This window comes from Patagioenas fasciata, chromosome 4 (assembly GCF_037038585.1).
Source record: "Patagioenas fasciata isolate bPatFas1 chromosome 4, bPatFas1.hap1, whole genome shotgun sequence".
Taxonomy (NCBI): Eukaryota; Metazoa; Chordata; class Aves; order Columbiformes; family Columbidae; genus Patagioenas; species Patagioenas fasciata.
The window spans coordinates 41508058-41525455 of record NC_092523.1 but is presented as its reverse complement, the minus strand read 5'-3'; the positions used below and the strand labels follow the sequence as shown (position 1 = coordinate 41525455).

The 17398-nt window shown below is 38.4% G+C and overlaps 1 protein-coding gene across 1 annotated transcript in view; it reads right to left on the bottom strand.

Moving 5' to 3' along the window:
* DDX60 (DExD/H-box helicase 60) overlaps positions 1 to 10103 on the bottom strand; it is a 45733-nt gene extending 35630 nt beyond the window's left edge. The window contains 10 exon segments of the mRNA XM_071808359.1: positions 621 to 714; positions 2133 to 2294; positions 3436 to 3577; positions 4077 to 4238; positions 5149 to 5310; positions 6739 to 6846; positions 7310 to 7651; positions 7773 to 7950; positions 9536 to 9605; positions 9740 to 10103. Coding sequence (XP_071664460.1) covers positions 621 to 714; positions 2133 to 2294; positions 3436 to 3577; positions 4077 to 4238; positions 5149 to 5310; positions 6739 to 6846; positions 7310 to 7651; positions 7773 to 7950; positions 9536 to 9605; positions 9740 to 10103 — 1784 coding nt within the window.
* Between the last annotated feature and the right edge of the window lie 7295 nt (positions 10104 to 17398).

Genomic DNA, 17398 nt, shown 5'->3' with positions numbered 1-17398 from the left:
TCAAAAAACTGGGTATTATCAAAACACAATTTTACTGTGGCAGAAAACCAGCACAGGATTTAATTCTACTCCAAACATAGTGTGTCCACATAGCCTCAGTTTTTCAGAAAGAATTAATAACAAACAAAGTAAAACCCCATTTTTTCACCTATTTTCATACACAATAATCACAGAATTCAATGTTAACTGCATAACTCACACACTGGCTAAAAAACACTCATTGTGCAGCACAGAACCCAATTCCATAAGTAGCAAGACAAATGTAAAGGATATCTTCTAAATGTCTTTTCAATATTTTTATTTAATGTTTTTCTTTTCCTAAAATAATCTGATCTTTGCAATTTAGGATAAGGTCTTTCAAATACATATTGTACAGTTAGAATAAGGATTAAAGAGTACAATGCAAACAAGTAACAGTATATGGAAATATGGATATATTAACTCTTATCCGCTCATGTTTTGAACTTTCTGTTAGTATTTGTGCCAGTACATGTAAATGTGAAATTTTACTCAGTCATAGCAAACGCAATTCTACATGTGTACAAATTGAGCATAACATGGATGTAAAGTGCATAATACCATAAAATGTTATTTCACTAGAATAAAACTCAAACCCGTACCTTTCTAAAACAGGTAGGTATTTCAAAACATCTCCAGCATACTCTTCAACAAGATCAGATTTCACTGAGATTAGTCCAATGTTAGGAATTTCTTCTTCATTGAGTTTACAATGTAAAAAACAATTAATATTATTTAATTAAGAATACATATAACTGCATATCATGCTTAAAAATTCTGTCAAGTTACATTGTAAGTGAAATTCTATAAGGTAAAATTTGCTAAAAGTAAGCAGCAGTTCACTAATTCCCCTTTTCCTGTTTCTTCTCAAGCATGGGAAGAAGAATGAAGCAGACATCACTACTGCCTCCAAGTAGATATTCTCGTAATCCATTTCAGACACCTGCGCTAATTTTTTGGATGCTACAATCCATCCCATCTCACAGGCATCTGCTTTCCTGCTCCATTTCCATAAAGACCTCAGTCTCCTAAACAGGCATGCTCAATGGTGTTTACATTAGATGACTGAAAATGACATGTTAACATGGTGCATCCTTCCCACATTTGAAGTCTAGCCACAACTTCAGTCTTCAAGGTTTCCAGAGAATATACAGAAATATGCAACTCAAACACTGTGCCAGAAGATGCCTTAATTTCCCACACATAACAAAGAAACTGCCCATTAGAGTCTACTTTGCTTACTTGATGTCTTTGAAACTAGCTGAAAAGCACTCACAAACTTCAGTAGAATTATATTCCAGCCTTTACTGAATTTCTTATCAACTGTCTCTTCTAAAGATTTATACAATTTTATAGGTTTAAAACAAACATTTGAAAGTTGTAACAAAACTGGTTCTCAAGAAACATCAGATATCAGGCAAAAACCCCTACCTACTCCTTTCACATATTCAGAACAGATCTTGGAAGTGAGAGAAGAAAACAAGTCACCTCTGAAACAACTCCGCGCTTCCACAATTATGGACTAGTAAGCAGGATGATGGTGTAATTTAAGACACTTACGGGTAAGTCACATTTCTACAACCTCCAGGGATTGCAATGTGAGCTTCAGTGATAGCTGGACTCTCTACCACTAGGGCAACAGTGCTGTATTTCACTTGATTTGCTGCTCCCATGCCCAATACCTGCATAACCCTATATCCAAATGTACAAAGATGTTCTTCAGAGACACACTTCCTGCAGCATAATCGTTATTTAATTATGAGTAATAATTATGCTTCTTACTGTTATTTGTATTACACTAATCGTAATTTTTTTACAACATGTACAACAGGTTTGGGCTAGTGATCATGGGCCTAAACCTAATTACTACTGATGTCAATAACGATACTTGTGCTGTCTACAGAGGAGTCAGAATTTCACCCAAAAGGCCTGGTCAGATTTATTTTGGCATCAACTTCAAGTTTTGCTATTGAGTTGAAAGGAAAGAATAGAGGATCCATGAAGCATGGAGTAGATTTTTGATTAGGATAAAATCAGATCACTACTCCTAGAACTTGTAGTTATCATAATGAAGATAATGCTTCTAACTCTCTAATTCGTGGAGTTGTCAGTACCTCTAAATAATGTCTGTTTCTCATCAAGAAATAGCTGGGAAGTCTTTCGTATTGGGAAAGCATCTCCAAAACTGTATTTCAGTGCCAGTTTTGTTACAGTGTTCCATAAGCACTGGTATTCATTCTCTATTTCTTTCCCCAATTCCTTTCTGAACTCTAATCCTGCAAAGGGAAGAAAAACAAAACAAAGCAAAAAAACTTTAAAAGTTTCCTCAAACAGAACCTACTTAGTCACATATGCAGCATCAGGGACAGACTTTAGTTCCATGCAAGGTCTTTGGTCATTAGAACAAATTAGAACAGAATGTTGTACATTCACAGTTTTTAATGGTCCAGGGTATAAATAACTAAATGTACTTAAAAGATGTATTTTAGAAAAAAACATCAGATTTAGCCTGACTATGGAATCATAGAATCTGCAAGCTGCACAGCTAAAGAAGTTTCTCTCACCTTCACCTCCTGCAGGGTAGGATCTTGAATTAATAAGTTTCTTTTTAGTGCCCAATAAAAGGTATCTTTATAAAAATAAATGCTTCATGTTCTTAATTTATACTTCCTTAAAAATTCCTCTACACTTGCTTTACTGAAGTACATACAGGACATCTTGTGACTAGATTCAAAAAGAAAGGGTTCTGATTTACTATCAGACAGATGGACTCATGACAGAGGACTTTAGGCAAACAGAATTGCTCTCAAAGAACATTTGCTATGAATCTTTTTCCATACTTTTTTTGCTCAGTCAGCTTTTATAACTTTTTTTTGGTGGATTTTAACACAACTGATGGTGTTCTTAAAGCTTAAGCTCACAAATTCATGTATTTATAAGACAAGATATTATTTTGTCTGAATCAATCTCATCCGAAATTAAAAATATTATCCAATGTCACAGTGAAAGTAGGGATAGAATCTAGCTTCCATTTTGACTGTGTTGCACCAAGACAAAATGAAATGGGTAGAAAACTGTCTAAAAACCAAACAGTTGAGAACACCCTATAACAGTGATACAGAGTTCTTATTACCTAAGCCATATTACTTTTCCTCTGCATAAGTACAGGTAGCACATCGAAGATATGACATGGTAAAGTATTCTGAATGAGTACTGGTAAAAGATACTTTCACGTGTGATTTTCTACACTTGGCTATAGAAAAATGTTTCCTTATTATTCCATAAAGTGTATCCATTATTCTATGGGTTATTAGAAAATTGTGCTCATTTCTGCTGGTATAAGCAGTTTCATTCTCATTTTGCAGCTTAATAAAGTTAGAAATGTAAGAAAGAAAACTGTTCAACAAAGATAAATACCTTCAGTGTATTTGATCTCATAGTAATGTGCAAGATTTATGAGCAGTGAATCGTCATTTAAGTCAGGCAGGTAAGTTAAATCCAACTTCCAATCATTCATATCATTTAGCTGTGTCAGAGCAAAATGCATACACAACCGACACTGTTAAAAGAAAGCGAACAATTAACTCTTACGGAGCACCTTTTAATTTGGAGGGATCAAAGCATCTCCAAAGCAAGGTTAACTACAACATATTATATTGACATGAAAAACAACACACTGTTACTTGACTTCTCCATGATCAGGAAACTGCTTTCACTGTTTTCCTTCACTGTAATAACCAACTTTAAACAGTAAGAAGGTCTGCCATCAAACTTTTCATATTGAATGAGACCAAAAGGTCCATATAGCTCACTACCCCAATACTAATGCTGGCTAACTGGAGATGTCTAAGAAGAGGTTAAGTAAAGAGAGATTGCCCCAAACAGTCTCCTAGAACCACTGATCTATGGCTCACAAGATTCTTGAACCAGGTAAGGTTTGTTTCCAGCAGGTATGTAACACTCTTTGATCTCACCAGTTGACTGAAGTAGCATGTAAAGGAAAAATGGAAACGAAATGGCAATTGCACCCAATGACAGGGGAAGTAAGACACACATACCATTTTTATGAATGGTAAAACTTGATTAGTCCAGCAGGATTCCAGAATCCTTAGCTGAGCTCTCTGTGAAAGAGGCATGTGAAGAAGAAATGCCACTGTAAGGCATTGCATTCTACAGAGGTCAGCTGCTTCTTCTGGAGATAGGGGTTTACTTCTTCCCTGCTGAGAGATAACAGATAAAAAGTTGACCCTGTCCTTCAGTAAAATAATTGTGGGTTTACCTCTACTTCATTCAGTGTTTTGCACTTTGTTAAAGCAGCTAGTAATTTTGATCTATTTAAGCACTTTATGCATTGTAAATACTTGTGGATACGCTTGTTCAAAACAAACATTCTTGTAGTACTGGTAGATGTAGTTCCTTTATAAAGAAAAAAAAATATATCTTTTCCCAAAAGAATATGACTAAGAAAATCAAGTCAAAACTTAAAAGTAATTGTCTGTGTACCTGGCTAGAAATGCTAATATTTTAAGAGGAAAAGTTAATATATAGATATAGGCCTATACCCTTTTCTCAACTGCACAGCAAAAAGTCTGTACAGAAATCCAGTGGTGCTAACCATTCATAGTTATCCTGTAATCCACTGAATATGTGTCTTATAAAACATTACTGATACATTGCATCTATGTTAACTTGATGAAAATATAAGGTTTGTAGTATGGTCACAAAAATGGTGTCAAGATCATATCTAGAAAGAAATCTTTCTTCTGGCATGTCTTGCTAACGTGAGGAAAAGTGTGTTCTCCTGTAAAAGCTAGTATGCTACTGAACTTCAGGAAAATAAAAATAATGAGCCGCAACCACCTTCTTAGATAAAATCTCCTATGGCAGCAATTGCTCCTAAAGGAAATAGCCACTGCAGCAGGGGACACAGTGCCACCCACAGACAGATCACACACCTTTGGAGGAGCTGTGGCCACAGTAATCCTCTGAACCAGACCACTTACTGAGTGCAGCCACTAAAGAAGCAAGCAGGTCTCTCTTTAGCTTGGAATCTAGAAAGACAGCCGTCTCTCTTCTGTTACCAAAATGCTTATGGTCACTGTGCTGAAAAATTATTTTAAAAATTCTTACTCTTCCTGATTGCTTTGTCTTTGCTTCCATGGAAGTATCTGCATTTTCCAACATGTTGCTGTATATTGTTAATCCCACAGCACAAGAAAGAACACAGACCATACGCCGAATGTCAGATCCTTCAGGCCACAGTTGTCTCAACAGAAGGACAGCCTGGTGAACCTGTAGTCATAACATTATGAATAGCATAACCAACCACTATAATAAAAATTACAAAAAAACCCACAAGTCTTTACAAAGTTCCATCAGAGAAGAGAAAAAAAGGGTATGAAAACTACAAAAGGAAAAGTGGGTACAATCATTTGTAAAAATAGCTCTTTTTTTGTCATGTTCTTGAGGGGACCAACAGCCCTGACTAACCCTGCTCAACCCCTGGGGCCTGCCCCCAGCTGCCCAGGGCCTCATTTCAGCCCCTCGAGGCCGTCAGTCCCTGCCCCAGAGATGCTGCAGCAGTGCCAGTCTCCAGCTCCCCACAGCCCAGCAGGTCAACAACCTGGTCTGGCCTCAGCCCTTTGCCAGGGGTGTGCCCAAAGCTGGGGGTTGCAACTGCCCCCCAGATGCCCTGCTCCTGGCCAGGGCAGCGGGACAGGCCCTGGCTACCAGCCTCTGCCTGGCTGCCTCCAGGAGAGATCCTGCTGGCTGGGTCCTGAGGGAGCAGCCGCCTGTCCTCGCTGTGCCCTGATGTTTGTCTGCTCCTGAGGTATCTAATTATTGAACTTGCCTCAGGAAAGATAAGGTAGCCAGGCAGATGTATTTCTACCGATTTTAAAATGCTTTCTAAGTAACACCATTTTTTTCTGGACTGCAAATGTCAGCTTGCTGGACCAGTGTCATTCCCACTGAAGTCCAAGGGAGCCTTGCTGCTGTTCTCTGCAGGAGCACAAGTACAGTCACAACACTACAGTGTAACCTAACACTGAGGGAAATGGCAGGGGTATATAGGCACTAAAGGCAAAATATTTACCTAAACTTACCAAATTTTTAAGGTTAACAAATATTAATGAATCCATCACTTTATTCCTGCAAGCACAAGCTCTTAATAAACATAAAAATCCCAGATTGTGAATAATTTGGTAGCTTGGTAGCTGCAACAGTGAGGTTTAGGTTTGCAAATGTCTCTACAGAGACATTGGTGCTGGCAGCAGCACCATTTCTTGCCCACTGCTGCTGAAGGCATCCTCCCACCCCCTGCTCCCAGGAGCCGCCCACTGCCGTGGGGGTGAGGCCACAGCCCCACCAGGCAGCTGAGAGTAGATTTATGCCCTAGACAGTGTTTTCTGATGAACGGGCTTGTTCCCATCTTCTACAACATAAAGGCAGTCACCAAGATGGAAACATCCTTGAAGGGCCATTGCACCGATCAGCTTTCAGCTGAATCATCCTACTCCAGTGAACGTTAAAGAAAGAGGCAACTTCAAGCTGCTGTGAGGAAGAGCTGGCACAGTGGAGACCTTCTCAGATTCAGAGTGACACTTCAGAATAAGGAAGAGAACCCTCAGTTCTGGCTAGGAAAGAATTTCAGGTAAAGGAATGTAGAAAGACAGTCAACCTGAGGAGAAAAAACAAAAAGCATCAAAGAGGTCCAATTACCTCTTGTTGTATGCTTTTCAGGCTCAGCTTGAGATGTTCATATAGACACATGGATGGTTCTTGATACCTGACTAGGTTTGCACAGGCATATCGCAGATCTCGTTCATGCTAAGGAGTGCAGAATTCAAAGTTATATGCAAAAATCAACAGATGCAATGCATCGGGGACTACGAGCCACATCCAGAAACCATTCAGATATAGAACAATCCTCAACCTCCAAGAAACATCAATTCTCAATAAAACTCATTTAAAAATCACATTCCTGGCCTAAATGCTGGTCTTGTCTGGCAATTACAAGTCAATGAAGATACTGAAGATATGGGAAAGGGTGTATTTGAGACTACAAATACAAGGATGTGGAATGAGACTACAGAGAACAGTGCAGGAAATTACCACCAATCCTGTTAAGGATTTCAAGACTAGCAGATTAAAGATACATAAAATGAGCCAAGTATCAGTGCTTTATAATTTCAATGTAAAATATAATAGTCATATTGAGATATTTTAATTAAAACTGCTAAGTAGAACTAACATCATTATTGTAAACCAACAATGAAGTTTTGTAACTTACCTTTTGAAAAAATGTTCTGTGTTTATACACACTCTCAACGTGATATCCATAAACTCTAAGAATATCACACTCCTGTCCTGAAGCAAGCACAACATTGATTTTCTTTGACAATGAATGAGCCATTAAAATATATAAATAGTCTGTTTGGAGAGAGGTCAATCCTATATCAGATACAATGATGAAGTAAGGATAGCTTTTCTTGAGGAAAATCTCCCATTCAGATGATAAACAATTAGAAAATTCTGTATGAACAGTGGTGCCTGTATTATGCCTCAGGTGTTTAATTAATGCAGTGCGTAAGAAAAGAAAATGAGGATATGGAAAGTACATCTGTTCCGCATCCTGTGGAAAATAAAAATGATGAAATTATTCAGTGACATTTGTTGACCAAACAGAATCAAGTAGTTGGTTTTTGAAGGAGTGCAGTGGTTTAAACAGCAAACAAATATTACTTGTTCATTACCTTGAAGAAAACAATGATGTATTTTGCTCCTTTTTCAGTGAAATCCTGAAGGAAGCATTCAATTTGATAGAAGAAGTTTAGATATTGTGTTTCCTCATCTGAAAACATAAGTAGTAAGGAATCCCCATCTATTACAAAGAATTCAGACTCAACAAAGTCTTTAAGCAGACTGACATACCTGGAAGAAAAAGAAATAGCATGTACATAACACTACTTCAAGAAAAGTTGGGGACATGAAACAGAAGAAATTTGCTTACCTTAAAATAGGTGTCTTTGTTAACTAAACATTACAGTTATAAATTAAATAAATTAAGTCAATAGCAAATTATCTTTCTTGGATCTAAGGTTACTCCTAAATATCTTGCAATCCTTTCAGTTATTGAATGCATTGGCATTTGTCTCCTCTACACCTCCAGAGACTTTTGTAGCATCAGAGGTTTCTGTGACTTACGTGGCAACTGTTGTCCATGTACACTTATGCAGAAAGTGTTATCTGTTCTATAAGAAATACCCCACAGAAGATAACCACAAAATGTATTTTGGGGGCCTTCCTGCCTGAGTTTCCAACTAAAAACAGCAAGTGGGTTACCAACAAGTATCATGACAGTGACAACTACCTCCCTCATCCAAGGAATGTCTATGGCAAGAAAAATACCTTAGCAGCAAGAAGAATCAAATCATCACACTACATTCCTTCAAGAGACCTAAGAATCAAAAGACTTCATCCCCTTCCCATTTCGGAAGACTGTGAAAGTTGATTTACATTAATCAGTCTTACGTCAAACTGGAAACAAATCCTCTTCACTGAAGATGGCAGCTATAAACAGGAAGCAGTTTAGTAGTTTTTAATACATCATAGAAACTGACTGCATTCTGCACCTCTTTAAGAATCCATGGAAGTCCAGGGACATGCCATTTTACCCAGGACTGACCAAGAAGTCTATTACGTATTACAATATTAATGTATAGTATGAGATCATCATTATTCTAATGGTAAGAATGTATTTGTTTTCTTCAAGGCTATCAAGAATGCCTGACATACATCACCTTAGATCCACACCTGGGAAGACTCAGCTTTCCTTTCTAGTTGGAATCAACAGCCTCTGGTTTACAGGCCCAGTTTGTTATCTGGCACAATGAGCAGACTTTCATTAACAAAACTTCTGTGAACTACGGTCATACACATTTAAATTGTCTGCCTTTAATTAATACTAATGTCTTTAGCGTGTCAGCTCCAGACTGCAGAGAAGACATTTAACTGTCAATGCGAACAGCACTATTGCTAATCCTTTTCTATATCAAGCAGGGAAAGGAATTGGAATCTGAAGATGCAGAACATCATGCATTAGAACAGACAAACAAATACACAGAAGGTGTATATGAAAAGGAAAATTTCATAGGAGAACTGTTTTAAATGCTGTAAAAGTAGAAGCCTTAAAACACATGAGGAAATGTGCTCCGAAAAAGCATGACAGAGAATTTGAAAAAGAAAAAATAGCAATAATTAAAATTGTAGATCAGTTCCTAAAATGTACAGATGATCTCTATTCTCAGGCAGACTTGCTATCGTATTAGGAATCTTCCTTCATATGGCTGGAGGAAGTATGAAATCATAAGCATGCCTTCTGTCTCCTGATTCTCCACAAACCTAGGTGACGAGCACATAGTTTTTTTTCTCCAAGGCACATACTACACTGTGATGTCTACTTAGTTCAAATAAACTATTTTACTACATTTCTTTCCACAAGCCCCACTGTACTTACTGAGCTCTTGATAGGGATGACCAAATGTGTAGCCTCAAGTTCTCCAGAAATTCATCATGTTTTTTTTTTCCTAAAACAACCACACACGCAGTTATTGATAGAACCATATAACCATAACTCATCAATTAGTTACAAAAACACCAAAAGGTAAGACACTGCAATAAAAGCTAGTGACACAAGCATAAGCTAATAACAGCTCCTCACCATGTCTTTGGGAACCACGTTTGTGCTGGAGAACTCTCAAATCCTTGCCTTCAGTTTGTGATGCCTGCTGTGTCACTTCTTCAGTGGTCAAGATACTGTAAGTGTTTCTGTAATGTTTATCTTTGACTTCTTTTTCTCTGTCTTCCCCTTCTTTAGGCATCTGCATAACAGCTCCTTCTGCTTCGTCACTGGTGTCATCCTCATCATCACTGTCACTTGTACTCCCAGTCTCTTCATCTTCCTTTGTTGGAATGAAACCTTTTTTCTCACTGTTGCTACACTCACTAACCTTATCATAATTACCAACATTCTCGTTTGCATCATTATGAATTACTTTATTGAAATTATCTTCTGCAGAATCCATCACAGATCTTGATTCTGGCATAAAAAAAAAAAAAAAAAAAAAAAAAAGAAACAAACAAACAAAAAAAACCCAACAAACAACAAACCTCTAAGTAATCAAGAGATATTTTTCAGGAAACATGGTATGCTCTGAGGTTTCAATCATTAAGTTATCTACTTCATAATCACACTGATATAAAGCTTTAAGAAAAATCAGAAAACATTTTGTGAACATTCTTGTAAGACATATTTGCATTTCATAAAATCAATAAATATTTTTATGAACTATAAACATCAACTTTTGTCTTTCTAAAAGTTTACTAAAGAGTAGCATTAGGTATCTGTTTTGTGCTTTACATGAAGGAACTCTCGGGAAGGTAGTAATTAAAAAAAAAAAAAAAAAGGCTTAAATACTTTGTTACATCAGCACTTTTCTGCAGTGCACACACTGAGATCTGAGGTACCTGGGGCTACAATGTGGGCGCCCGTTGCCCCTCCACCCTGGAGGGTGCTGCCTTGCTGCCTGCAAAGTCCCAGATGTTTCCCTGCACGCTGCCCAGCCCCTTTGTCCAGTCCTAAACCAACTGCAACCTTAACGCAAACCCCAACCCCAGCTCCAGCACCATCCCTAAATCCCACCACAGCCCCTTCAGACCTAAACCCCACCACAGCCCTAACCCCAATCTCAGTCTCAGCCCCAAACCCCAGCCGAAAGGCAAACCTAACGGCAACTTCATCAAAGCCCCGGCCCGGGCAGTACCTGGGGCCGCGGTCCGCTCCGTCGCAGCCCGGCCCGGCCGCTACCCCGCCTTTAAGGCGCTGCCGGCGGGCGGCCCCGCGGTCGGAGCCCGCGGCCGCCGCCCATCGCAGCAGGTTTCGGTTTCCGTTCCCGGCTGCTAAAGCCAGGTCTCGTTTACGAGGTGCTGGCAGAAATGCGTGCTGAACACGGCACTGCCCAGTTATGACCGGTAATTCCTTGCTTCCATTCAATTACACAGCTTCAGGTAATAGTCCAAGAGCCATTACGCCTGCTTTGCTTAAGAATATTTTTAATGCAGATTTAATAGTGCAGAAAATATTAATTCCTATTTTTGTACCTTTATTGACCACAATCTATCCTCTTACCAGCTTTCTTAAAGTAGAAACTAAGACATATACTTTACATAACTTCTAGCATTTCCAGCAAATCCTTCAGCAGGGATGGCACTGCATCCCTATCAGTTGAAAATAGTGAAGCCTCAATTCGCTAGGGAACCTGGGTACCCAAGTGCTGTTGAAACAGCATTTCGGAAGCCAGAGTTTATGTATCAGATTGTCTTGGTGAGAAGTGGAAAGCCCAGCTCCCGTTTAGATATTTGTGCAGGATACAACACAGGAAACCACTGGGGTTACATATGTAAGTAGTCTCCTCATGTATCCAGGTAACGTTTTGGCAGTCTCCCTGGTGGACAGTTGACACATAACACTTGCCAGGTAAGCAGATCAGAAGTCTTTTCCACATCCTGTATTTCCTTTGGACCTGTACAAACAATGCTACAGCACACCCACAGTGCTCCAGCATATCAGAATTGTTTTGTTTATCCAGCCAAGACAAGCCCCTACTCCCCTCCTCTCAGCACACTTTCTTTTTCTTTTGTTGGTAACAATCTGGATAATAATTGGAACTCTTTGTTTCCATTCCTCAGATCACATGGGAGATGATCTTTAGCCCAATGCTTCAACAGATTCTGATATAACCTTCAATTAGGTTCGATTAGATTCAATTCTCCATCCCTTTGGATGATCCATTTTTGTCTAAAAGTGTATTTTAGGTCTGTTATTCACCAGACTAAAAGACAGACCAGACACTTTCCTGAGAAACCTGATGCCACCTCCATAAAAACATGTTTAAGAAAGAGAAGAAAAAACAAACAAACAAAACCCAAAAACAACAACAGCAAAAAACTCGAGGGTGGAGAGGGAAAAAAAAAAAAAAAAAGAGTGGGAAAAACACAAAGGCCAGGTCCCCCTGTGGAGGACTTTATGCTGGAGCAGGTGGATATGCCCTGTAAGAGCTGCAGTCCGTGGAAAGCCCACACTGGGGCAGGTTTGTCCTGAAGGAATGTAGCCCATGGAGACAACTCACACTGGAGAAGGGGTAAAGTGTCAAGAATAACCGTTATGTATTGACCCCCTCCCAACCCTCATCCCCCCGTACTGCTCAGAGAATGGGGAGGGACAGAGCAGTCAAGAATGAAGGAGTGAAATTGATGTGAGAAAAGGAAGAGTATGGGGAAAGTGGTGTTTAAATTTGTTTGTTTGTTTGTTTGTTTCTCACTACCAAAATCTATTTTAATTGGCAATAAATTAAATTCTTTTTGCCCAAGTTGAGTCTGTTTTGCCTGTGACAGTAAATGGTTAGAAATCTCCCTGTCTTTGTGTTGACCCACAAGCTTTTCCATCTTATTTTCTCCCTCCTCCTGTTGAGGGAGGGGAGTGAGAGAAGAGCTTGGTGAGTATCTGATAGTTGGCCAAGGTCAAGCTACCGCACGCTTTTAGATCTCTCTACATAATGCATGAGGCAAAGAGGGATAGGGTAGAGATAGATGCTTGAGATGAGGATCCAAGATAGCTATTCTTTCAAGCATGAATCACAGTGCCTCAAATCATTGAGCAGGTGGCAGGAACCATCTAGTACAGAAAGACAGCTGCAGAAATTTTAACTTGAGACATGTCACAAAGGGGAAATCCAAACTGTGAGTGCTTGGCAATGGTAATTGGAGACTGAAGAATGACCTAGTCCTGGCAGTAGGAAAGCCTAACTCTAGAACTGGGTTAAACAATAGAAAGAGGAATGCCAGAGATGGAATGACGCTATATAAGGGAGAACAAATTCCCTTGTTTATAAAATAACAAATGCTACAGTATTGATTTGTAATGATATGACTGGTACTGGCGCAAGTGCGTAGAAGGAATTGGCTCATGCCACGAGTTTGCAGAGTCCCTGTAGAACTGCTTGTGGCGGTAGGATCCTGTACAATGCGTTGTCCATTAAATCACTTTATACTTAAGCACAAGTGGGTATTTAATTCACCTCAAGGGGTACAATAAAAATTCCCGAACACTTACTTGAAGCTGTCAGGAGCCACCTATCTTAAGCTAAGCTAAGCTCTCTCCTTTAAATAAATGCATAAATCCAAATTTTGCATGAGTTGTGTCTCAACTGGTTTTGGAATCTAGCCCTAAATTCAATACAGATGGTGGAAAGACTAGTGCATGTCTGAATGGGAGAAATTTTTGACCCAATGATGAAATTAAATATACAAGTATTTTAATTTCTTTCATTAACCTTACTGTACCAACACAAAGTACAGAAAGTAGTGATAAGAAATCTGGTAGTGCTTTGATTACTTTTCAAATGGTAGTGAGTGTAAAGGCCGTACCGTAAGGAACCTTCTGCACGTCTGGTCTAACACCAGCCATAGAACTTTAACCACATTTCTCAGAGGTCACTTAAAGAAACACTGGAAAATAAAAGGAAATTATTAAATGTGCACATGCTTCTATGTAGAAGAAAAATTCTTTGCTTAGTTTTCAGAGTTATTAGGAACACACTAAATTTTTAAATTAGTAGCTATTAAGAATTATCAAATTTTTTTTATTAATATTTTTACTGTGCATTTTCTCATTTAACTTTCTAAATGGTGAAACTTTGGTCATGTTCGTCTTGTCAGTTTTTCCTGAACCTCATCATGAAGAGCTCTCCAATATCCAAGTATTACAGTTCCAATTTTTAAGATCAGCTAGATTTTGATACATTTCTATTCAGCTTATAGGAATAAGGAACAGGCCTCTCCTGAACTCTAGGGATCTGCATCTGCTTATAGTGATTTACCCATTCATGTGAGATTTCTGAAGTGGGTTTTCAGCCCATTCTGCATCAAAAAATTACTCTGCTTTCTTAGCACAATGGTAAGCAAGAGACTAGAGCAGGATCCCAACAGGGGTTTTGCTCTGGAGGAGGAAGATACCACGGTGGTTTAAGTGACTGAACAAGCTTGGGAAAACAGAGTGATAGGGAGGCAAGAGGCTGATGATTGCATGTAAACAGGTTGCTGGGCAGAATGCTTGCCTAGTCATGCACCTGCACCAGCACAGGCTGTCCTGTCTGCTCATTAAACCTTCCTGGGTGAGCAGGTTACCTGTTCTGTGTCCATGTGTCTGTTCATATACCAAATGGGAACACATACTATTGAAGTTAAGGGCATGAAATAAACTTTTCTGGGGATAAAATCTGTTGATCATCACTAAATTACATGTGGCTGTAAAAGGAGAGACAAATAATTTGACATTAAACAGAAAAGTATTCTTCATAAAATAAGAATGCCTTTCTCATGTGACTGATTTGAAATTAGATTCCCTACGTGTTTGTCAAGCACGTTGACGTCCTCAAAACCTATCTAAATTCATGTGCATATTCTGAAATATATCCATTCTGGATATGAAATGTGTACTTAGAAGCCTACTAATTACATACTTACAGCATTGACACTTTCTGCATGAGCTTATACTTGCCATATAAGCAATTAGTGTTATTTCCAGACAAGAATTCAAAAGCTGAAATAGCTGTTTGTCCATTATTACAAGCCATTAAGATGCCAGTTTTGAATCAGCGTATTCATTACCAGAGAAGTCTAAACAGAAATGACATAAAATATAAATGTAGCCGTATTTACACTCACACTTCTCCAAACCATACAAAAAACTTCTTGATACTAGTGTTATTTAAGCACTATCTCTATCCATTTCAAGTTATAAAAAAGAATCTAAAATGTTGAAGGCTTTTCATTCAAGAAAAAAAAAAATAATTTTCTTCATCTATTTTTTCAATAGATTCTTTTTACACCCTGGTAAATCTTTCTTCACTTTGTATATACAGAGTCGCTGTTCTCACCCACTTGTAATTTCAGTGAAAATGAAACTGATCTGAGATTTCACAAGTATGCTCTTTGCCTCAGGATAAATAGTTGTTGCTTAAAATTTCAAATCTTTCAGCAATAGTTTAAAAGGCTGTACACACAACTGCTATGAAAATCTTCTTTGGTAACTATAATATGAATCAGTTTTTATAGTGTGAAAACATATTCACTTTGTTAACATAAATTAGCTTATTTTATACACTACAGTCTAATGAGGTAGTGGAATTTTACTGGAGGCTTTGACGTTGTTCATATCTAAGAAAAGCAAACTAAAGGACATCACCTCATCGCAAACACCATAAAGACAGCCCAGCCCTAGAAATAAGGACTTTGGTTTTTGGAGCTGTCCATGAAGGATAAAAGTAACTGTATTGTAGCCAAACACTTGAAGGATATAGGAAGCCTGTGTAAAACCTTATACAGTCATCCCCAGTTTGGCTGGGACACCCCATGCACATTAATAAATGCTTACCCTTGTAATTCTATACTTTGTTTCCCAGCATCTTTCCTCAGCTGGCATGGGCCATCTGCAAAATTCCTCCAAGTCTTCCTGCAATCCATACAGCAGTTTGTTGAAGTTTGTCTGCTTATAAAACCAGAATATTTACCTACTGATTTCTAAAAGAGAAAGTCAGTTTTCTTTTTTCATATCAGCTATTCCAGACACAATCAATAGGAACTAGCCAAAGTTCTCCACTGTTTCGTTTTTGTACTCATTTAATTCAGCAGCAAAAACCTCCGGGAGTTTATGATGAATTACCTGAAGAAAACCACATTTTACATGTATGTTTCTGAGCAGCTAGAAGAAACATGAAATACTATAATCAAATTAAACACTATAACTGAAGTTCATTATGATACAACCACAACAAAAGATCAGTGCAGTGGGTGGGGAGCAGAGTCATTCCCAGGTGGTGGTCGAACTGGGAGCACAGGGCAAGCAGCAACCGCACAGTCCTGATGCAGCGGAGCAAAGCAATAGGCCGAGGTCAACCGAGGAACCCCGTGCAATAACTCAGGAACAGGGCAAAGAGAAGCCAACTGCAAGCCAACAGAACTTAAATGGAGCCCTATGGCTTGGGGAGTATAGGGGATGGCTCCAGGTAAGGGTGGTTAGGGCAGTTAATGCCAGTTACTACACTCAGATCCCTCACAGTATCTTTGGCTGAATTGCTTTTCAAGCAAGTTTTAGTATCCGTGTATTAACTTCCAAGAATTAAAGCTGACATAAAGATAAGACCCATGTATTTTGTTATTTTTTACTGTTTCTGGAGCTTACACTTGAAGACAGTATTTGGTACATTCCTGAACTTGCAAATCTAGCAAAAGAGTATTTTACAAAATGTGAATATGTCTTCTATGCTGTACATTTCTTATACCTTTATCATATGTTCAATGAAAACAATGTTAGAACAGGATTTCTTGGACTGTGGTCTCTTTGTCACTGGTGATCGAATGCTGGGAGCTGTCTGGTTTTTCAGACACTGTGTTCAAGAAAACAGAAAGACAAAACAATGAATATATTCCTAATATTGCTTTTATCTGTGTAAATAACTATTATCATTCCAGATAAATATTTTTAAAAGAAAAATCTTTTAGTACATGTCTTTCAGCTGGAGTATGCTGGATTTTACAAGTTTTCTTATTTTGGGCAGTGGAATATTCTAGAAAATGATATTTCCCAGCACACTTAGTCCATGCTGCCCAGCTCATTCAGGCATCTGAAAAAAAGGGTTCAAAAATGCAATTTCATTTTCTATCCTAGCAAAATGTCAATTCAGTAATATCCAGGACTATCCCTTAGAGTGAAGTGTGCTGTCAGAAGGGTCTTGGGTAAATAAAAGTATATTGAATTTACACCGTAGTGTAACTTGTGGATGTTAATAGTTCCAAGACAGTATATAGGACCTGAGAGGTCAATGAAGGGCAGAAAATTTTGGCATTTAATTTTACGTGTGAATCCTGTCAGATGGAAAAAGGATTATGAAACGGATTAGGGATGAAAATAGGATTATGAAATGGATTAGGGATGAAAATAAGAATATTTAGCATTCTGAAATGGTGTCGATTTGACAAATTATGCAGGCATACCATTTCAGTAAGGATTTATATTGGCATAGTTCTATATTTAATGTTATTTTTGTAAGGGACTGTTGACATTCCTGAGTTTATCCAAGGGGAATATGCATTTCACAATGTAGTCAGGTGAGCTGTAATGTCAAGGGTATTCAGGGTCAAGCCAGTTCTGAGATAACAGGAGCAAGTTAGTCAACTGACGTAATAATGTAATACTGGAAAAAACAGACTGCTAAGCAATATATTCTAATACCCACCTGTTCTTTGTACTGCCCTTTCCAAT